The sequence below is a fragment of the Coregonus clupeaformis genome, chromosome 23 (genome assembly GCF_020615455.1).
Source record: "Coregonus clupeaformis isolate EN_2021a chromosome 23, ASM2061545v1, whole genome shotgun sequence".
NCBI classification, from domain to species: domain Eukaryota; kingdom Metazoa; phylum Chordata; class Actinopteri; order Salmoniformes; family Salmonidae; genus Coregonus; species Coregonus clupeaformis.
The window spans coordinates 29,149,606-29,173,583 of record NC_059214.1 but is presented as its reverse complement, the minus strand read 5'-3'; the positions used below and the strand labels follow the sequence as shown (position 1 = coordinate 29,173,583).

At 45.3% G+C, this 23,978-nt stretch overlaps 1 protein-coding gene across 2 annotated transcripts in view; it reads left to right on the top strand.

Moving 5' to 3' along the window:
- The window catches only part of satb2 (SATB homeobox 2), a 60,620-nt gene that overhangs the window by 29,183 nt on the left and 7,459 nt on the right, over nt 1–23,978 (top strand). For both annotated transcript variants that reach the window (XM_041844800.2, XM_041844799.2), the window contains exons 4-12: nt 9,768–9,894; nt 11,214–11,337; nt 15,334–15,436; nt 16,597–16,647; nt 16,903–17,486; nt 18,401–18,613; nt 20,623–20,760; nt 21,704–21,853; nt 22,709–22,903. In XM_041844800.2, the coding sequence (XP_041700734.1) occupies nt 9,768–9,894; nt 11,214–11,337; nt 15,334–15,436; nt 16,597–16,647; nt 16,903–17,486; nt 18,401–18,613; nt 20,623–20,760; nt 21,704–21,853; nt 22,709–22,903 (1,685 nt within the window). The remainder of the gene's footprint in view (nt 1–9,767; nt 9,895–11,213; nt 11,338–15,333; nt 15,437–16,596; nt 16,648–16,902; nt 17,487–18,400; nt 18,614–20,622; nt 20,761–21,703; nt 21,854–22,708; nt 22,904–23,978) is intronic.

The following is a 23,978-nucleotide window of genomic DNA, read 5'->3' as shown; positions in this document are numbered from 1 at the left end:
ACACAACAGACCAGCTCTAAACAGATTAACTGGTACTGAGTTCGAGCTTTGGCACTGCTGTATTCCAACTGATCTAGGACCAATTCACACACCGATCTAGGACGAGGCCAACTACACAAAGTGTTAGAGAGCACACAGCAATAATTGACTGTAAGGGACTCTAGCCAGATGATACACTGACTGTTATGGTGTTTTGTGCTCTCAGGGAAGGACTAAGTAAAGAATGTTTGGAAAACACAACTAAAGAGCAGACAGTCTGAGAAACTCATTAAGCACAGAACAAAGAGTTGAAAAATAATGACTCTAGTTCCTCCAAGAGGCAAAAATACTATGTGTATGACTACATTTGTCTAAGGATATGCACATGCTTTATTGTGTGTGTGCGTGCATGAGTGCTGTGTATGTGTGGGAATGTTTATGTGTGAGAGGTCTAGGGGAGGAACATAATAATGGTGGAATTTCTTGTTGCACACATGGTTGTCATCTCCAGGAGGACAGTGCAGTTTACTTGTGTTCACTAAACTGGGGGAGTTGCTTCACGTTGATATATGGTAATAATAGACACAACCAGGCAACTGACATACATTGACTTAAACTGAAATGGTGTGTGAATACTGGTGTGAATAATGGTGTGTGTGAATAATGGTGTGTGTGAATAATGGTGTGTGTGAATAATGGTGTGTGTGAATAATGGTGTGTGTGAATAATGGTGTGTGTGAATAATGGTGTGTGTGAATAATGGTGTGTGTGAATAATGGTGTGTGTGAATAATGGTGTGTGTGAATCTGCTTCTTTTCATGTCTCTACATTAAGAGTCTCATTGGTTTCTTGGGGGCTATTCATGGTAGTAGGCAATAACTGAACTGCCGCCCCTGTGTGTCAGAAAAATACCTACTTTTTGTTCTGTTGCTAGTATTGAATATTTATTGCAGTATTATTGCTATACATCAAGATAAGTCATTAAAAGTATCACTGTCATGGCCCCACTTTTGTTTACCAGACAAGTAACAGCCAAGCCAAACAATGTGTCATCTGGAGAGGCTCTAATTTCAAATATCACGTCATTTATAGTTTGACCTGACAAATCTCATGTAGTGTGATGTACGTGAGAGACCTCACTTCATACAGTACACCCACACATCGTAACAGACAGACTGGCACAGCACAGGTAATCCCTGTTTACTGCCTCAAGGTCAACAACCCTTATCACTGTCTGAATGAACTCCTCTCTTCTCTGCTTTCCGTCACTTTCCTCTCTGCCAAACCACCTGAAACACACTGTACTGAACGGTACTCTGTACCCACTGTACCCATATGCTCTAACATGTTCCCTACATGAACTCCTCTTCTCTTCTTTTCTCTTCTGCCTGCTTTACTCTGCCATACTACCTGGACCACAGACTGTACTGTACCCCCCTGCTCTTACTGTCCCCTACATGACTCCTCCTGGGCTGAAAATACTACATTCATTATCAGAGGCGTCATGCCCATAGGGGGCACAGGGGCAAATGCCCCCTCAGATTTGTCCTGTATTTTTTACAAATAAGAATGTTGTTGTTGTTGTTTCTCTTATTACTACTAGCCACCTAGCAATTGTATGAAGTTGGCTTTAGCTAGCCCAGATAGGTTCCCAATCTCCCAACCTCATAACTAGCTACCAAGAAGCCATTTCAGGTTATCAATCAGGTTAGAGTAGCTAGCTTGTCTAACTATCTTAGCTGGCATGCCTGCTGGCAAGGTTGGTAGACTTTAGAAAAGCAAGCAATAACTAAATGTACTGAATAAGACTCACATTCCTTTCAATCTTTTCCCAGATTTTAGCAAAGAGTATTTTGTTTCTTTAAAAAAGAACCACCAGTCAGGAGGAGACAGACAGGTCAAGATGTATGCTTAGATATACATATTTCTTTACATAGAATTAAGCATAATGATTATGGCTATAGATTGCAGGAAAAATTATCCAACTTCACCACCCCCCAGCCATACTCACTTACTTTGTGCCCTCTCAGATATTTGGTGTTCATTATGACTGACAATTCTAAAGACATTGTTCAGAATGTTCAGAGAGTTCAGAGTTTTTCCTTGCCAGGGAAACTCCTGGCCTTAGTTTACAGCCCTGAATAGGGCCATTAACCAACCATAAGCAATTACCCTTATTTTCTATACAACCTATATTTTTACTGTATTTATTGTCTGAAGGCACTGAGGTGAACGTGAGTACCATCTCCACCCAAAGCCACATTTGGTCAAAGGGAGGTATTTTCCATTTTATGACTTTGAATTGTTTAGATAAAAGCTACTGTACGCAAATAGACAGAATTTAACTATTGTATTAGTCTGTTGATATCTTTTTGGTGTCGTAGTTTTAACAACAATCAATAATCAGACTATTACAGCTAGGATTGTACACATACACTGAGGGGAGAAAACATTAGGAACACCTTCCTAATATTGAGTTGCACCCCCTTTAGCCCTCAGAACAGCCTCAATTTGTCGGGGCATGGACTACAAGGTGTCGAAAGCATTCCACAGGGATGCTGGCTCATGTTGACTCCAATGCTTCCCACAGTTGTGTCAAGTTGGCTGGATGTCCTTTGGGTGGTGGACCATTCTTGATACACACAGGAAAAACCCTATGTCATGGAAAGAGCAGGTGTTCCTAATGTTTTGTACACTCAGTGTATATTGTTCCTATTATATCTCTTAAAAAGTCTTAACTGGCCTGGACAGTAAAGCATTTGCCATAGTATGCAGAATGTTATTACTAGCTAGTAGTTGTAGCCTAGCCGTGTGTGCCAAGTATCAGGGGAGGTCCCTCTAAAACAGCAGGCCACAGTGGTCCCATGTCCACATCAATACAGTCCTCCTAAAAACATCCAGGCTGTTCAAAGCCATGTAGACTAAACCAGACATCACAAATCAAATCAAATGTGATTGCTCGCATACACATATTTTTCAGATGTTATCGCAGGTGCAGCTAAATGCTTATGTTTCTAGCTTCAACAGTACAGTAATACCTAACAATACACAACAATACACACACATCCACATAAATAAAAAGAAAGGAATTAAGAAATATAGAAATATCAGAATGAGCAAAGTCAGAGTCTGGAATATAAATATATATGGACAGTATATGATGGTGTGTATAGACAGTATGGACAGTAGATGATGGTGTGTATAGACAGTATGGACAGTATATGAATAGAAAAGGTGTGTACAGCAGTAGTTATATAGGACAAACCTTGACTAGAATACAGTATATACATATAAAGTGGGTAAAACAGTATGTAAACATTATTAAAGTGACCAGTGTCACAACAGCAGCAAACAAACGGCTACAGCAGCAACAACATAATCAGTAACAGTAACACTCCCCGGCCACACAGTTAAGCACATAGTCATACTGAATAAGTAGAGGAGGACAACTAATAATATAGCTGCTCTTCACGCCTACACACACACAAGCATGCAAGCACACACTTACACACGCACACACACACACCCACGCGCACACACACACATACATACACACACACACACCCACGCGCACACACACACACACACACACACACACACACACACACACACACACACACACACACACACACACACACACACACACACACAGACACAGACACAGACACAGACACAGACACAGACACACACACACACACAGACACAGTTAAACGAATACATACCCAAAAGACAGTTGTGTGCACGCATAGACACCCACACACCCACACAGTTGCATGCTCTGACATAAAGACACACAAATACCAACTCGCACACACACCCCCCCTTCCCTCCTCTTCCTCAAAAATACTTTGTTTTTTAAAATAAGCGTTTATGTTAAATGAATAATTTCTGGCTTAAATTATACATTTTTTCCTCTGTGGTCACCGACCAAAATTACACAGAGTCCGGGCTATTTTCTCCCTGTTTGAATTGTGTCCTGCATACTTGTGTCCCAGCGGTGTATTTAAATTCTCTCCCAGCACCACGGCCTTTCTTTAATTAGATCCAGTTAGTAATTAACTGGTGCATATTGTTTATTTCAGTTATAAGGGTCTGAAGGCTTTTATAGAATGGAAGGGACAGACCTGTACTTTAAGGCTTCAGACAATTAACGGTGGCCGGCCGGCCAGCCATACTGTAGGCCTCAGAGACGAGAGGAGAGTACATTGTTGCCCTGCTGCCACGTTACAGGGTCAGTGAGTTATACAGGACAAACTTTCAGTTTGGTTTTGTTTAGTGGATGTACAGACGACTCTAGACCTATTGTGAAATATGAGTCCTGTCACTCACAGTTGAGGTAGACGTTGCCCCTAACCACAGATCTAGGATCAGATTACCTTTAATCATTACCTGGCTCCTAACCTTAACCATTCGGTGCATAAATAAATATCCAACCTTGTATCAGTGGTTAGGGGGAACTTCTTCCTTCTCTGTCACACATCCCTGTTCCAGTCATATATAAAAAGTGTTGTGGTCTTACAGAACATAACAGTATTGGCAGAATGTATTCCTTCACCCTCACTGATTGTCCACTTTGTGTTTGGACCCCAGGAAGAGTAGCTGCTGCCTTGGCCGCAGCTAAGGTGGATCCCTAATAAATACAAATACACTTACCAGATAGACAGATGAATATGAGCGCTGGGTTTGGTTATGATGATATAAAGTAGAACGGCTGTGTCATGCATGTGGGGTTTCCCCTGGTGTAGCCAGGGGCATGGGGGGAGGGGGGCGAGACCTGGAACCAGTTTGGAATGAGGAGCCCTGCGTGAGCAGCTAGCCTGCTGCATCGCTTAAGCCTTGTTCCATAGGACAGTGTCTGTCTGTCTGTCTGTGTGTGTGTGTGTGTGTGTGTGTCTGTGTGTAGGCACATACATGTGTGTATGTGTTTCTGCGTGTCTCTGTGTCTCTGTGTCTGTGAGTACATGCGTGTCTGTCGAGGGTGTGTGTGTAAGAGCCAATTTATGCTTGATCCCAAAATGTGGTCAGAGGCGCCGAATGGATGGTGTGACGTGATTGCGAAGCGTCCGGAGGCACTGGGAGGCCAAATCAAGCTCCGTACCGCATCGCTGTGTGCCTCTCAAATTCTATAACAATGCGGAGGGCTCCGTATAGCTCCGTATAGCTCCACATTGACATGATTGGTTGACGGTAGGTGGGGGCGGGAGGTCCTGTATAAACAGCAACTCACTTCCTTGACAACTTCCTTCACAACAGCTCTGCGCTGCTTGGCGAAGCTCAAGAAGTATGAATGCCCTGACTTCTGCAGAGGCCATATCACCGTAAATGCTGCACGGCCGATGCAGACGGTGGATTGATCATGCAGTGCCTTTAAGAGAGAGAGAGACAATGAGAAGGAAAGAGAAAAAGCCTGTGTGTGTTTGTGGATGGATTTGTGTTTGTGTGGATGGGCACATATTGGCACAAGCCAAGCCACCAGTTGGCCACATGAAGGGATGTCTTTGGGAGGCAGAATTTTTATGTGGAAATGGGAACAATGATTTCTATTTTAAAAAAATATGGACATGAAGCAGGGGCCACATAACAAGGGGCCAAAACTGATTAATTAATAATGAATCCACCACTGCTATGCATGTGTATGCATACTTGTGCACTTTAAAATGTATGCCAAACAAAAAACATTGATTTCAAAGTTTAACAAACCATACAACTCTATGCACAAGGACTACTTTTAAGAATTTACACTAAACCTTTTACAAAATCACATTTACTGGAAGAACTATGCAAGTTTGGTATTAGAATTTCGGTAAAATATCCCTCTGTTTTTTGTGACCACATTTTCCAAAAACTCTGTTAAATATCCACTCCGAATTAAGATTAAAAGATGTCTGCAGCTAGAATGGGGTGCCAGCTATGACATGACACCTTGACTTTGAAAAAAATTGATTTTGGTTATTGAACAGTAAGTAAAGTGGATTTACACCCGGTAACAGAATTGGGTTAAGGTTAGGGTCATGGGTCCCTGATCTGTGCTATACATAAATGCATAATATGAATGTTATTTTCTTCATGGTGATATATCCTAAATAGGTACACAAAGGTAGAAATATGCAATATCCTCATTTGCATATTTGAGTATTATTCTACACATTGGCTACTATTTTAATGAGCTCCGCCCCCAAACAAGACCACATTTGATTAGTCTGGACTGGACCAAATCAACATCTGTGGACGTTGAAATCAAGGCCAGAGCAGACTGACCAAATTTCAACTACTTTTCAACGTCCATGGACGTTCGGGGTCGGTCGGTGCTCAGTGGGTACGGATGCTGGTTACAGTAAATTAAAAGAGAGGGGGCTCATGGGTAGTTGTCAGTAAGAGCCGGGATCACTGGCGTAGCACATACCCCTGTAGCCCTTGCAAGGTGGGGGGCCCACGAGCTTAGCATATGAACACGTCATAAGCCATTATTATTATGTTTTATTACAGGAAACAGCACAATTATCTCTCAGCCTCATAGCAAAATGTGTACAATAGCAGGAAATTATCTCAGGGAAAATCCTTGTCCAGCAGGGAAACTTTATTTTTATAGTACAACATTTACATTTAGGGGAATTTGTTTGTTTTTTGGAATTTTCAAATATTATTAATTTCTATGTCGGCTCTATGCCTGGAAATGCCCTTATTTCTAATATTTAGGATTGAAAATGGTTGAATAATGTATATATATGCCTTAATATATTTTTTTATAGACTCTTAGCTTTCATTTGATGCCAGATTTGACATGCTCCTATACCCTCCACTGTCCTCAGGGCCCCTAGCTAGCCGGCCTATACCCTCCACTGTCATCAGCCCCCTAGCTAGCCGGCCTATACCCTCCACTGTCCTCAGGGCCCCTAGCTAGCCGGCCTATACCCTCCACTGTCCTCAGGGCCCCTAGCTAGCCAGCCTGTACCCTCCACTGTCCTCAGGGCCCCTAGCTAGCCGGCCTGTACCCTCCACTGTCCTCAGGCCCCTAGCTAGCTGGCCTATACCCTCCACTGTCCTCAGGCCCCTAGCTAGCCGGCCTATACCCTCCACTGTCCTCAGGCCCCCTAGCTAGCCGGCCTATACCCTCCACTGTCCTCAGGGCCCCTAGCTAGCCGGCCTATACCCTCCACTGTCCTCAGCCCCCTAGCTAGCCGGCCTATACCCTCCACTGTCCTCAGGCCCCCTAGCTAGCCGGCCTATACCCTCCACTGTCCTCAGGGCCCCCAAACTAGCCAGCCTATACCCTCCACTGTCCTCAGGGCCCCTAGCTAGCCGGCCTATACCCTCCACTGTCCTCAGCCCCCTAGCTAGCCGGCCTATACCCTCCACTGTCCTCAGGCCCCCTAGCTAGCCGGCCTATACCCTCCACTGTCCTCAGGGCCCCCAAACTAGCCAGCCTATACCCTCCACTGTCCTCAGGCCCCCTAGCTAGCCGGCCTATACCCTCCACTGTCCTCAGGCCCCTAGCTAGCCGGCCTATACCCTCCACTGTCCTCAGGCCCCCTAGCTAGCCGGCCTATACCCTCCTCTGTCCTCAGGCTCCTAGCTAGCCGGCCTATACCCTCCACTGTCCTCAGGGCCCCCAAGCTAGCCGGCCTATACCCTCCACTGTCCTCAGGGCCCCCTAGCTAGCCGGCCTATACCCTCCACTGTCCTCAGGCCCTCTAGCTAGCCGGCCTATACCCTCCACTGCACAATGAGACACACAATGAGGAAAACAGACCAGCTCTCCCAAATCAAAGCTAACCGAGCTATATAAACAGAAAGCACTCAGAGAGAGAAGAGGGAAAAGGATCTGAGAGGAGGGGAATGAGGGGATGTAGGATGAGGGAGGGCAGTTATACACAAATTGTCTTCATCTGTCTCCATAGCTTTTCCTCTCTAAATCAGTATCTGGGGAAGATATCTATCCACAGATACACAGTTAGTAGTGGAAGAAACAGTAGAGTTCCTTGCCTTCCTCTCTGGCACTGAAGGATTGGATCACAACTGAGACCTATTGTTGAAAGAATAGGAAGTAAATGATGGTTGGGCAATGTCCTATTGTCTCCACCATGTCTAGTAACATAGTTATCCTTTATGTTTGTGTGAAGCAATACAGTACTGTTTCTTTGGATGCACGACACTGAAGCTGTTTGACTATGTGTGTGAGAGAGAGAGAGAGAGAGAGAGAGAGAGAGAGAGAGAGAGAGAGAGAGAGAGAGAGAGAGAGAGAGAGAGAGAGAGAGAGAGAGAGAGAGAGGCCTCGGGCCCCGTCTGGCTCTGATTTAGAGGATAGTAATGCGATTAGCATTGTTTAGTTTTCACAGCTCCAGCCAGCAAGAGTCTCAGGGAAGGCCCTGTGTGTGTTCATGTTTACAGTATTATTGTTCTGTTATTTATACCTAAGAGGTCCACATCTTACACAGTTATTCTCCCTCTCCTTTTTCAACACTCGTTAGCTCTGTTTCTAGATCATTGGCTTGGGTTGTAGATGGACATTTATTTGCAAGGCTTTCATACTAAGCTAAAGAACACCCACAAACTACAGAGAACCATAGTGTATAATGTAGTGGTAAGTGAGGAGAGGAAAACTCATCAGAAATACAGACCTGATGTATCTCTTTATTCTCTACTCCAACTCTCAATGGCGGGTGACTAATGACAGCCATGAGCAACTTTAAACACTCTTTGCTCTGAGGCAATATAGTGGTTAATTATACAGCAGAGTTTTTAAGGCTGGGCTGTAACAAAAGCCTGCACCACTCAATTCGTGGCAGCAGGGGTTAGGGGATCTCTTCCAAACCTGACAAACCTGTTCTATAGAATAGCTACCTCTTATTACCCTGCTAGCCCAACCCATCCCACCTATCCCTCATACAACGAGTGCCTCTTTTACAGCGTTCTATTTGGGTTGATCAAACAACCATTGACCTGTTTTATTGCAGGTATTAGTGAGTAGGTTGACGTGTTGCCCCAGCCTTCTATACACTGTCTTGTCTTGTCTGTCTGCTGTATTGAAGTCTTCTGCCCGTGTGTGTGTGTGTGTGTGTGTGTGTGTGTGTGTGTGTGTGTGGTTAATGAGGCTAGCTCATTGGGTGTCTCTTCCATAGTTGATAATGTTCTAATAGATAAGGTTTTATCTGTTGCTCCCTCTATCTGCTTTACAGCCTTGAAGGAACTGGTCCACTGGGAGAGAGAGACCTTCACACACACAAACGCACACACACACCTGGACAGATATCCATGGGCACGTAAACACAAACACAGACAAACCCACATGTTCACACACTCAAGACAGACGGACAGATAGGGAGTCATGAGCCAACTGGCACGTTGTTAGCAACCCCCGAACTGCAAACACTTTGTTCTCCCTGCAAAGCCATATTTTCTGTAGTAGCATACAGCCCACGCACGCACACACACGCACGCACACACACACATTCTCTGATCATCTCTATTTCATGGAGGTTTTATTCTGGCCAGTGTTACCAAGGGTTAAGTACTGTTGAGATGATGTCATGGAACAATATAATGATGTTGTGGGTTAATTAAGTTTACCTCTCCCTATTACTGTGTGTGTGTGTGTGTGTGTGTGTGTGTGTGTGTGTGTGTGTGTGTGTGTGTGTGTGTGTGTGTGTGTGTGTGTGTGTGTGTGTGAGCGAGGGAGGGAGCTTGTATTATTTGTGTCTCACTAATCATCTTTCTCTGTCTCTTCCCCCCCCTCGCTACCCCCCCTCTCCCTCTCTCCCATCTCTCTCTCTCCCATCTCTCCCTCTCAGGCATCATCAAGGTGGGTCGTTGGAACCCTCTGCCCATCCACTTCCTAACAGACTCTCCTGAGGCCACGGTGGCTGACATGTTGCTGGACGTCTATCATATGGTCACCCTCCGCATTCAGCTACAGAGGTGTGTGTGTGCATGCATGTTACTTTCTGTAGAGGGGTGAGGAGGAAAATGTGGTGGGCAGATATAGCTTTAGCTACACAGCTTATAAGCTTACAGTGACATAATTTATTGAAAGGCTTTGCATTTCCACTGTTTAGAAATAGATTGATTTTGAAGATACTACAACATTCCAGCTGTTGGAATAAAGTTGGAGTATTTCAATGTTATTGAATCAGACAGAGTTCCTTTGGGTGACTGATCTCATCTTGGCATTTTCTACATTTTCACTATAGGCCTCTGTAGTTCAACAGTTTACCATTGTGGAGCATTAGGTTTAAAATCTAAATTGGGCACGATCCAAGGAGGCAGCTATCCCAGATCCCAGTATCAGAGATTTATCTATTATCTGCCTTTCTCTCCAAGAGGGCTTTCATGCCAGTAACTTGTACTTTCCCAAAGAATCAGTGAACATGGCCCTGATAGCCAGATAAACAGAGATGGATAGACTCCAGATAAGTGGATTGTGGTCCTTATTGTGTTGTCGCATACCGTCCAGCTTTGTTTACATCTGTCTCCATGGTGATGGTATTGCCTGACATGTATAGTATTGCCACAGATAGAACAATGAGCCAGATGATTCACCGGATTTATGAATCTGAAGCATCCCTATGGAATTTCCACACCACCAAATATGGTGATGAGAGAAAGCCCAGTGGCCGGCAGTGGGAGAAGATGGAGTGAGATGGATTTTGGCCGACGTTCTGCAAAACTTCTCATGAAAGAAACATTTGATCTCAATACAGTCTTCTGTTCCCCAAAGTTTTTTAAAAATTGCATTGCTTAGAAAGAGTGCAAGGGCGAATTGAGTTATTGCACACACTCATTTCACAGAGAAGACGTTCTCTAACGGAAATATGCAAATACATGCTAGAATGCGCCAATAGGAGTTCGCTAGCTCGTGATTGGATCTGCCCACCTCCTTGCTTGTTTTGCCCACTATGATTAATTTGCTCCCATTGGAAACAACAGGCTGTGGTCTATCTTGGGTTAGTTATACAAATCTTTGGTATTGCCCTTAGCGACTGATGTGAGTTGAGGCAAATAAATAGGTAGTTTGTGGGATAGTACAATATCTGGATAGGATAGTGCATTCCAATTCCCTAGTTATTGACTAAATAGTTATTCAGTTATGATGTAGTGATGAACTTACACAAAGCTGGTGCAACCTAGCCTGGTTAAACCAGACTGAATGCAGTATTCAGTCTAGATTAACCAGGCTAGGTGCAACCAGCCCCAGGACAGGAAGTAGGAAGTGACTGACTTTTTCTATGGTTCTGTAGCTTTGCCAAGCTAGAGGACCTTCCGTCAGAGCAGTGGAACCACGCCACGGTGAGGAACGCCCTCAAGGAGCTTCTCAAGGAGATGAACCAAAGCACACTGGCCAAGGAGTGCCCCCTCTCACAGGTGATACTGAACCCCTATAAAACCTCCACAACACTCCAATACTACCCTGATCTGCTCAATTCTCTCACAATCAGGGCTCTAAAGTATGACCATTTTGGTCACGTAACACCTTCCTAATATTGAGTTGCACCCCCTTTTGTCCTCAGAACAGCCTCAATTCGTCAGGGCATGGACTCTACAAGGTGTCGAAAGCGTTCCACAGGGATGCTAGCCCATGTTGACTCCAATGCTTCCCACAGTTGTGTCAAGTTGGCTGGATGTCCTTTGGGTGGTGGACCATTTTTGATACACACGGGAAACTGTTGAGGTTGAAAAACCCAGCAGCGTTGCAGTTCTTGACACACCCAAACCGATGCGCCCATCACCTACTACCATACCACATTCAAAGGCACTTAAATATTTTGTCTTGCCCATTCACCCTCTGAATGGCACACATACACAATCCATGTCTCAAGGCTTAGAAATCGTTCTGTAACCAGTCTCCTCCATTTCATCTAAACTGATTGAAGTGGATTTGAAAAGTGGCATCAATAAGTGATCATAGCCTTCACCTGCATTCACCTGGTCAGTCTGTCATGGAAAGAGCAGGTGTTCCTAACGTTTTGTACACTCAGTGTATTGTTGTGCCTAGAAAGAAATCTGCCAGATAGTAATTGTTGTAATGATTAGGCTTCGCTGTACCATTGTTTCTGAGAGCCCTAGAGAAAAAGCAAGCACAGATTCGTGACCGTGATGGTTGCACCTGTCACGATTGTCTAAGGAAGCGGACCAAGGCGCAGCGTGTTGAGCGAACATGTTGACTTTATTAAATTAAAGCAACCACGAAACAACAAAACAAATGACGATACGTGAAGTCCTCTGTGACACTGACAGAACATGGAACAAAAACCCACCACCCCAAGGTGAAAACACACAGTTTAAATATGGCTCCCAATCAGAGATAACGAGCCGACAGCTGACACTCGTTACCACTGATTGGGAGTCACACGAACAACCAAGACAACACACCCAAAGACAACCAACCAAAACACAACAAAACGAACACACCCTGGCTCAACATACAAAGTCCCGGAGCCAGAGCGTGACAGCACCATTACTAAGAGAAAACCTCTTGTTTAAAAAGATGTGACCCATTAGCTGCGCTACGTTTTTTCCCTTCTATTGCGCATTGGTGCTGCAGCTTGATGCATCTCCATTGGCGGGCCGCATTTTATATTCATTAACCATGACGCGTGCGTTCTAAAACTACTCGCGGGCCGTTAACACTTTGGGTGCGTTCGTAAATTCAATCTGGAGTGCCAGAGTGCGCTCTGGGTGTTCGTAAATTCAGAGCGTTGTCAGATTGTCCGTTCGTAAAGTGCACACTGGACGCTCTGGCCAAGGAGTTGGGTTGATCCGAGCGTTCTGACCTCACAACGGTAGTCAAGCACCCAAGCTAATTGGCTAACGTTGGCTAGCTACTTCCAGACACAAATGAGAGAACACCTCACTCTGACCATTTTACTCGACCTAGCAAAGCTGGTTAGGCTGTTTTCATGTTATCCAGAGCGTTGGTGACTGTAACTGTGCTGCTGGCAACAATTTAATTACGCTTCTTTGCCGACGTTTACTGACACCGGCCATATTCAACTGGTGTTGAGCGTTCATAAATGCATCAGTTATTCTGCGCTCTGGCACACTCACACAAGAGTGCTCTGAAATCGGAGTAGATAGCCAGAGTGAATTTACGAACGTAACATTTGTTAAGTCATGTTACCTCATTAGATAGCTAGCTAACAACCTGGTAACTTTACCAGTATATCCAAACATTAGGGGGCAAAGAAAGAATGGAAAAGGCATAGCGTCTTCAGGAGATCAATCATCATAGCAATGAATGAATGACAGATTCACACGCCATCATTCAGAACCGCGCTGACACTCTTAAAGAGACAGTGTACAATTTTCAATGTAATGCATCTCAATATGAAACAACGCTTTTCACACAATGTAGAAACCTACAATTCCCCAAATGACTTTATATATGTGTGTGATTTATGTATCTGTGCATGCTGTGTTTAAATGGAGCTCAATGCGTGGGTGTTGATCCCTGCTTCAATTGCATCCATGTGTGTGTGGCTGCTATGGCTATGGGCTATATTTCAATGGGTGGCTTCCCATGGTGATATACAGTACCAGTCAAAAGTTTGGACACACCTACTCATTCAAGGGTTTTTCTTTATTCTTACTATTTTTTACATTGTAGAATAATAGTGAAGACATCAAAACTATGAAATAATACATATGGAATCATGTAGTAACCAAAAAAGTGTTAAACAAATCAAAATATATTTTATATTTGAGATTCTTCAAATAGCCACCCTTTGCCTTGATGACAGCTTTGCACACTCTTGGCATTCTCTCAACCAGCTTCACCTGGAATGCTTTTCCAACAATCTTGAAGGAGTTCCCACATATGCTGAGCACTTGTTGGCTGCTTTTCCTTCACTCTGTGTTCCGACTCATCCTTAACCATCTCAATTGGGTTGAGGTCTGGGGATTGTGGAGGCCAGGTCATCTGATGCAGCACTCCATCACTCTCCTTCTTGGTAAAATAGCCCTTAAACAGCCTGGAGGTGTGTTGGGTCATTGTCCTGTTGAAAAACAAATGATAGTCCCACTAAGCCCAAACCAGATGGGATGGCTTATCACTGCAGGATGCTGTGGTAGCCATGCTGGTTAAGTGTGCCTTGAATTCTAAATAAATCACAGACAGTGTCACCAGCAAAGCACCCCCACGCCATAACACCTCCTCCTCCATGGTTTACGGTGGGAAATACACATGCGGAGATCATCCGTTCACCCATACCGCGTCTCACAAAGACACGGCGGTTAGAACCAAAAATCACCAATTTGGACTCCAGACCAAAGGACACATTTCCACCGGTCTAATGTCCATTGCTCGTCTTTCTTGGCCCAAGCAAGTCTCTTCTTCTTATTGTGTCCTTTAGTAGTGGTTTCTTTGCAGCAATTCGACCATGAAGGCCTGATTCACACAGTCTCCTCTGAACAGTTGATGTTGAGATGTGTCTGTTACTTGAACTCTGTGAAGCATTTATTTGGGCTGCAAATTCTGAGGCTGGTAACTCTAATGAACTTATCCTCTGCAGCAGAGGTAAATCTGGGTCTTCCATTCCTGTGGTGGTCCTCATGAGAGCCAGTTTCATCATAGCGCTTAATGTTTTTTGCGACTGCACTTTAAGAAACTTTCAATGTTCTTCAAATGTTCTGTATTGACTGACCGTCATGTCTTAAAGTAATGACGGACTGTCGTTTCTCTTTGCTTATTTGAGCTGTTCTTGCCGTAATATGGACTTGGTCTTTTACCAAATAGGGCTATCTTCTGTATACCCCCCTACCTTGTCACATCACAACTGATTGGCTCAAACGCATTAAGAAGGAAATAAATTCCACAAATTTAAGAAGGCACACCTGTTAATTGAAATGCATTCCAGGTGACTACCTCATGAAGCTGGTTGAGAGAATGCCAAGAGTGTGCAAAGCTGTCATCAAGGCAAAGGGTGGCTATTTGAAGAATCTCAAATATAAAATATATTTTGATTTGTTTAACACTTTTTTGGTTACTACATGATTCCATATGTGTTATTTCATAGTTTTGATGTCTTCACTATTATTCTACAATGTATAAAATAGTAAAAATAAAGAAAAACCCTTGAATGAGTAGGTGTGTCCAAACTTTGACTGGTACTGTATGTATATATTTTTCAATGGTTGTTTGTGTCTGTGTGTGTGTGTGTGTGTGTGTGTTTGTGTGCAAGTGAGCGAGCATGCAAATGTATCCCCAATTAAACATCTCTCTCTCCCCTTCTCTCTCCTTCTCTCTCCCCCCTTATCTCTCCTCTCTCTCTCCCCTTCTCTCTCCTTCTCTCTCTCCTTCTCTCTCTCCTCTCTCTCTCCTTCTCTCTCTCTCCTTCTCTCTCTCCCCTTCTCTCTCTACAGAGTATGATTTCCTCAATAGTAAACAGCTCCTACTATGCCAATGTCTCAACTGCCAAATGTCAGGAATTTGGACGCTGGTACAAGAAGTACAAGAAAATCAAAGGTGCGAGTTCTGACCTCTGGGAACTCCCAAATGGCATGGACCAATTTCACTTTACTAACTGTCTCCTATCCTTCTCTAACCTATACCTTAGCCAATGATTACATTTAACATTTTAGTCATTTAGCAGACGCTCTTATCCAGAGCGACTTATAGTTAGTGCATACATTTGTATTTTGTATATTTATTTTTTTATACTGCCCCCCGTGGGAATCGAACCCACAACCCTGGCGTTGCAAGTGCCATGCTCTACCAACTGAGCTACACGGGGCCCATATACTGGATTGGATTGGCCAAGCCATTTGAGTGAAAGCCTACTATTCGATTATTATCATGTTTCTGATTGGCCAAGCCATTTGAGTGACAGCCTATTAGTGGCCAATGGCCATTCCCAGTCCTGTCCTGGGCTGACCCCTGGCTGGCGTCTGAAAGAGGGAGGAAGAGATGATAATAATGGAAATATAAAGTAGGGGGCCCATGTCGCCTGTTAACTGACATCTCCTTCACACAGCATTGGGAGCTTAGCACTGACTCTTCTTTATTAGAACCAGCTGATTCCTCCAGTGTAACCACAACCACAGGGGGTCCTACAGTACAACACAGGCCTGCCTCACAGACAGTCACACACAGACCACTGACCCCTCCTCACCCTGTCTGTATGTCTCTCCATCTGCCCATCCATCACACAATGCCTGCATGGGACAATTTTTACCCTACACTCCTGCCCCCTTGTTCCCCATCACACACACACACACACACACACACACACATGCACACACACTCCCCCATAGCTCTATAATTACCCTGCCAGACAGATCAAAGCAAAGCCCAAACCACAAACACAGAGTCACAGAGAGACCAGAGGAGAATAAAGTGATGTGGAGGGAGGCAGTGGTTGCCTGACAGAGTGAGTTGATGCAGTGTTGGGTTACACAGCCACTCCACTATTAGTTCTGGTCTCTGCCTGGCAGGGAAAAACACACGGTGTACGTTCACTAGCCTCCAGATGTGGACACAGTGAGTAATGGGTGATCACCCATTGGCTGGCTGTCCTGTCAGTCATAGTCGAGGAGTGCGCATAGGTGTATAGGAGAGGAATGTGTGTACAGTATGTGTGTGTTGTTAAGTGTTGCCTCTCTCACCCTATCTCTCTCGTTTCCTAGGAGATTATCTGGAGAAGATGTGGCCAGGAAGAGAAAATTCAGAAATCAAAGGTGAGGAATCTACTGTTTGTACTGTTTCTATGGTTAACTGAAAATAGAATTTGGCCCACTATGTTAGACCAGCACCACACTCATCTCCCCTTCCTTCCTTCCTTCCTTCCTTCCTTCCTTCCTTCCTTCCTTCCTTCCTTCCTTCCTTCCTTCCTTCCTTCCTTCCTTCCTTCCTTCCTTCCTTCCTTCCTTCCTTCCTTCCTTCCTTCCTTCCTTCCTTCCTTCCTTCCTTCCTTCCTTCCTTCCTTTCCCCAGTGGAGAGAGACAGCCTGGCAGACTTCTGTGTCCTGGGCCAGCGTCCCCCTCCCCACCTGGCCAGCCTGGCCCAGCTCAACCACCTTGGAGGGGGTGGAGGTGCCCTCCTCAAGGGTGGATCTGGAGACCCCCAGAACCCCTCCCAACCCCCCCAACAACAACCCCAACAACAACACCCCCCCTCGCCCCACGGCCAGCTCCACCACAGCCCCCCTCTTCGTGGCCAGGTCCCCCCTCCCGGCCCTCCAGCCTCCCTTCAGCCTCTCCTCAGCCCAGGCGGGCTTCTCTCCCCCCAGCTTAGCCCTCAGCTGGTCCGACAGCAGCTAGCCATGGCTCACCTCATCAACCAGCAGCTCGCTGTTAACCGCCTGCTAGCCCACCAGCACCCACAGGCCCTCAACCAGCAGTTCCTCAACCACCCTCCCATCCCTCGGCCCTCCAAGGCAGGGGCCCCTGGGGACCCCGGGAACAACCCGTCTGCTGCGGAGGTCTCCAATGATATCTACCAGCACGTCAGGGACGAACTGAAGAGAGCCAGCGTCTCACAGGCTGTGTTCGCTCGCGTGGCCTTCAACAGAACACAGGTAACCAGACTAACAGAACACAGGTAACACAGTTAACAGAACACAGGTAACCATAGAATGCAGGTGACATGCTGTAACAGAACACAGGTAACCATAAAACACAGATGACATACTGTAACAGAACACAGGTAACCATAGAACACAGGTGACATACTGTAACAGAACACAGGTAACCATAGAACACAGGTGACATACTGTAACAGAACACAGGTAACCATAGAACACAGGTGACATACTGTAACAGAACACACGTAACCATAGAACACAGTTGACATAGGTAACAGAACACAGGTAACCATAGAACACAGGTGACATAGGTAACATAACACAGGTAACCATACATGGATGGCCTTCAACAGAATACAGGGCAGGAAACACACCAACTATGTAGCCACACATAGGGCAGGTCAGGGCAGGGGTAAAGGACTGAAGACACAGGGTGAGAGGATGGAATAATGTTAAGGCTGATGTCGCATTCAAGCTTTACACAACAATTTGGAGTATTGGGATGACTTTGACACAAGTTAGCAGTAATATTTATATGATTTGATTTCTCCTCTGGGGTTTCAGCCAGTTTCAGTTCAATCTCTGAGTGTTATGATTGAGGTAAACTGGTGCCACAGCTTGCTGTTTCCCCGCTCCAGTTCAGTTTCTTCCTCCGCCCTCCCAGCAGTACACACACCTGCTGTATTCACACACAGTCACACCCCATTAAAACCAATATGGAGCCCACATGAGGGGGAGGGAGGTTTGCGCTTTAGGGCTGGTGAAGTGTGCGTGTGTGTGTTGTGCAGGCATGCATGCATATGGTTGTACGTGCGAGTGCGTACAGTGTGTGTGTGCGCAAGCTGCGAGCCACTCATTCTAAATGTATACGTTTGCGGCGTGCGTGCATGTGTGTGTGTGTGCACCAGGGCCTGCTGTCGGAGATCCTGCGGAAGGAGGAGGACCCTCGCTCTGCCTCTCAGTCCCTGCTGGTCAACCTCAAAGCCATGCAGAACTTCCTCAACCTCCCTGAGGGGGAGAGAGACCGTATTTACCAGGAGGAGCGTGAGCGCAGCATGAACCCTCCTGTCGGCCTGCCCCCTACCCCTACCTCCAGCCCTGGGGGCCCCCGCCTCTCACAGGTACCCCACCCACCGCCCCCCAAATCTACCATAGACATTCTCCACTAAACTCCTCTACAGCAGGGCCTGTGTGTGTCTGGTTGACTGTGGTGTGTCTGTCTGTCTTTGTGCCTTGTTGATGGTTTATGTTGTCTGTGTGTTTTTGTTTTTGTCTGGTGGTTGTCAAGTTTTCTTTGAGTTTGCTTTGCTTGGTGTCTGTGCTGTTAGTATTGGTCTTCCACACAGGGTGATCTACCAAGTCAGGGTTAGAATAATGGACTGGGAAAGGGGATAGTACCAAAGACTGATCTAACCATAGGTACAGTGAGGGAAAAAAGTATTTGATCCCCTGCTGATTTTGTACGTTTGCCCACTGACAAAGAAATGATCAGTCTATAATTGTAATGGTAGGTTTATCTGAACAGTGAGAAACAGAATAACAACAACAAAATCCAGAAGAACGCATGTCAAAAATTTTATAAATTGATTTGCATTTTTATGAGGGAAATAAGTATTTGACCCCCTCTCAATCAGAAAGATTTCTGGCTCCCAGGTGTCTTTTATACAGGTAACGAGCTGAGATTAGGAGCACACTCTTAAAGGGAGTGCTACTAATCTCAGCTTGTTACCTGTATAAAAGACACCTGTCCACAGAAGCAATCAATCAATCAGATTCCAAACTCTCCACCATGGCCAAGACCAAAGAGCTCTCCAAGGATGTCAGGGACAAGATTGTAGACCTACACAAGGCTGGAATGGGCTACAAGACCATCGCCAAGCAGCTTGGTGAGAAGGTGACAACAGTTGGTGTGATTATTCGCAAATGGAAGAAACACAAAAGACTGTGAATCTCCCTCGGCCTGGGGCTCCATGCAAGATCTCACCTCGTGGAGTTGCAATGATCATGAGAACGGTGAGGAATCAGCCCAGAACTACACGGGAGGATCTTGTCAATGATCTCAAGGCAGCTGGGACCATAGTCACCAAGAAAACAATTGGTAACACACTACGCCGTGAAGGACTGAAATCCTGCAGCGCCCGCAAGGTCCCCCTGCTCAAGAAAGCACATATACAGGGCCGTCTGAAGTTTGCCAATGAACATCTGAATGATTCAGAGGAGAACTGGGTGAAAGTGTTGTGGTCAGATGAGACCAAAATCGAGCTCTTTGGCATCAACTCAACTCGCCGTGTCTGGAGGAGGAGGAATGCTGCCTATGACCCCAAGAACACCATACCCACTGTCAAACATGGAGGTGGAAACATGATGCTTTGGGGGTGTTTTTCTGCTAAGGGAACAGGACAACTTCACCGCATCAAAGGGACGACGGACGGGCCATGTACCGTCAAATCTTGGGTGAGAACCTCCTTCCCTCAGCCAGGGCATTGAAAATGGGTCGTGGATGGGTATTCCAGCATGACAATGACCCAAAACACACTGCCAAGGCAACAAAGGAGTGGCTCAAGAAGAAGCACATTAAGGTCCTGGAGTGGCCTAGCCAGTCTCCAGACCTTAATCCCATAGAAAATCTGTGGAGGGAGCTGAAGGTTTGAGTTGCCAAACGTCAGCCTCGAAACCTTAATGACTTGGAGAAGATCTGCAAAGAGGAGTGGGACAAAACTTGAGATGTGTGCAAACCTGGTGGCCAACTACAAGAAACGTCTGACCTCTGTGATTGCCAACAAGGGTTTTGCCACCAAGTACTAAGTCATGTTTTGCAGAGGGGTCAAATACTTATTTCCCTCATTAAAATGCAAATCAATTTATAACATTTTTGACATGCGTTTTTCTGGATTATTTTGTTGTTATTCTGTCCCTCACTGTTCAAATAAACCTACCATTAAAATTCTAGACTGATCATGTCTTTGTCAGTGGACAAACGTACAAAATCAGCAGGGGATCAAATACTTTTTTCCCTCACTGTAACTATATGTTGAAAAAAGGCACATAAATACATCTCATTGATTGTGTATCTATGTTTTGTGCGTGTGATGTTAGATGAAGAGATGGTAACAATTTTAACGTTTGACAGGACGTATTTAGACCGACCATCACTAACCATGTCCCATGCCACCTCATGCAGAAGGTGTGGGAGAGAGGTATGGACGAACAGCTAACTCCTGACCCCTGGACTTCTATATGGAAGAATAAGACTAAAATCTCCAACTCGGTGAGCAGTTCACCCATCTACAATACTTTTTTGTCTCGCAATTCAGTACTACTGAGACTCTGTGAGCCATGTGTTCATCCACAATCCCTTTTGGCTTGTTCACAGAATGTACCTCACACACAGAATTCCTTTTGATCAGACATGGCTCAAATTCTTAGTGTACAGTATGTCAGATACTTGCTATGATTGATTTAATTTGCATGGTACTGTGGAACCAATGAAATTGTCCCAAAGTCCAAGCAAATGTCTGTTGTAGATAAATACAGTATATTTTGGAAATGGAGTAATAGAGGACTGACTAAAAAAGAGAGTTATGTACCTCTCTTCACTTGTTTACAATAGAGACACAGCCTTTAACCTGTTATCATAGAAACATGCTCTAGAGAAAGGGACAATTCATTTGGATGTGCTTCCCAACCCCACACAGCCTTTTAGGAGCACCACAGATAATCTCTCTCTGATGCAATACGAGGGCAAACACTCATTCTGGGACGCGTTTGTGTACTATCATTATTATGTCTGTATACATTTATCTTGCCATCGTTTATGCTTGAGAATGAAAGATTACTAGTCTGGACCTGCAAAGATAACCTCAAAGGCTTATAAGAAAACATACTGAGATTCAATACAGCGTCATTCTAACAGAAACTACAAAGGAGAGGAGAGAATGGCTTAATGACTTTTAATCTGTAAACATTCTCCATGTCGGAACATGTACGTCTATGAGTATAATGTCTGTTTAAAAGAAGAAAAAACTTAGACTGATCGTCAACTGATTACCTGTCATTCTTACTTGAAACCTCAACTTTGGTATTTGGCGCAGGGACAACATGTGGACTAGAGTTGGCAGTGTTACCCACTCTGGTACAACTTCATGGTTTGATAACTGGTTCTTTCTCTATGGACCCCCTCTCCCTGGTCCCTCCTACCCCTCCTCCCCCAGCCCAAGCCGCCAGGCCCCAACCCAGACCTGCCCCTAAAGCTGGAGTCTCTGGTCATCACGTCAGGTATCTATGATGAGATCCAGCAGGAGATGAAGAGGGCCAAGGTGTCTCAGGCGCTGTTCGCCAAGGTGGCTGCCAACAAGAGCCAGGTGAGAGGCCTGTTTCACCCATGACCCATGACCCATGACATTGTCCCTATCCTGCTACAGCGTTCCGAACCTATTGTGCCACAGTGTGTCCCTTTGCTTGAGGTAGAAGTTGCCCTTAACAACAGATCTAGGAACCGATTACCCAACTCCCAAACCTAACCTTAACCATTAAGGGAATGAAAACATATGTGTCCCTTGTCAGTGGTTAGGGGCAGTTTCTGTGATGTGGGTGGTGGCTGGGACCAGATGGAGAGGGGTTGATGACCCTCTTCCACAGGCTGTTATATCAGACAGTGTGTCTCCACAGCAGTAGATAAACAATACCAGACAGATAAGCCAAATACCAACCTGGGGAAGAACTGATTCAGACATGTGATACCTGTCCTGCATATCTCCCCCCCCCCCCGTGTGTTTGTTTGTGGTGATCAAGCTATGTCTCTCAGGTTCAGGGGTCCAGGGGTGGCTGGGCTGAGGGTCATGGCTCACTGCACCCATCTGCTGCAGCTGGCCCAGAGAGGAGAGGAGAGAGGGATGCTGAGGGAGAGGGGGAAGGGGGATGAGAGGAGGGAGGATGATAACTGATCAGGTTATTAACACTGCCTGCTGGTGGAGGCTGGATGCACACAACAGCTGGTGTCAAAGACTGGCCTAGTCTAGCAGAGATAATCAAATCTTCTCTCTCTCTCTCTCTCTCTCTCTCTCTCTCTCTCTCTCTCTCTCTCTCTCTCTCTCTCTCTCTCTCTCTCTCTCTCTCTCTCTCTCTCTCTCTCTCTCTCTCTCTCTCTCTCTCTCTCTCTCTCTCTTCTTCCTCCTCCTCCTCCTCCTCCTGTCTCTCCTCCTACCTACCTGTCTTAGGGCTGGCTGTGTGAGTTGCTGCGGTGGAAGGAGAACCCTAGCCCAGAGAACCGTACTCTGTGGGAGAACCTGTGTACCATCCGGAGGTTCCTGACCCTGCCCCAGACAGACAGAGACCTGGTGTATGAAGAGGAGTCCAGGCACCACCACAGTGAGAGGCTGCATACTGTACTACACCTGCCCCAAGAACCACAGGTGAGAGAGACCAGCTGTTCTAGCATCAGATTTCCCTAACCTGAGTCCTAACCTTAGTGCTATGGTCCGCGCGTATGGACATGGGCTCAGTATGCTCGAGGGTAACATGGCTCCTTAGGTGTCTGATGTTTTTGGTATGGATAATTATTTGTGAGTGGATCTCTGTGTTTGAAGGGATGCTGTTGTTATGAATATGTGACTTGGGTCTCTGCTCTCTACCCCGCATTGATGTTGTCTGATATGTCTGAATTGTAATATCTTTCCAAAAAATACTGCTATACTGGAACAAAACTCTGCACTCACATAGGTATGGCCACTGCAGACTTGAATGGATAATGGCAAGAATATCACTTTTCTTTGGTTTGATACCAAACCTTCTCATACATTGAATGAGTCTTGTGGACTGGCCCCCTACAAACCTTTTCACAAACACACACACACACACGCACGCACGCACGCACGCACGCACACACACACACACACACACACACACACACACACACACACACACACACACACACACAAAGACAAATGTATGCATATAGCATCATACACAGATGTACAGTAGTCCAGCTCTGCTGATTAAATTGACTTTTTCCAATGCCAGCCAGGGTCATTATTGGATCGAATACACTGAGGACACACATGCATTTATTCATTAAAACAGAAGTAATGCGTGTGCACACTAGGGTTTAATATTTTCCCGGTATTTTACAAATGTTCCATCCCCAGAATAAATCACTTTTCTCCCAGGTAACCCCCATAGGGCGGCGCACAATTGGCCCAGCGTCGTCCAGGTTTGGCCGGGCTAGGCCGTCATTGTAAATAAGAATTTGTTCTTAACTGACTTGCCTAGTTAAAGAAAGATTAAAGAAAATAAATAAATAACTTTCCCACCAAAACCGGAAGTGTCATTCAAAAGCACTATAAAGCATATAAATAGACCTATGACGCTACCTGAGCCTGATGAGCCATACATGAAATACATTTTATAAGCCCTATATTAACAACATTTAATGAGCCCAATCCCAAAAAAGCCCAAATGATTGTGCCGTTATCCAATACATATATGATA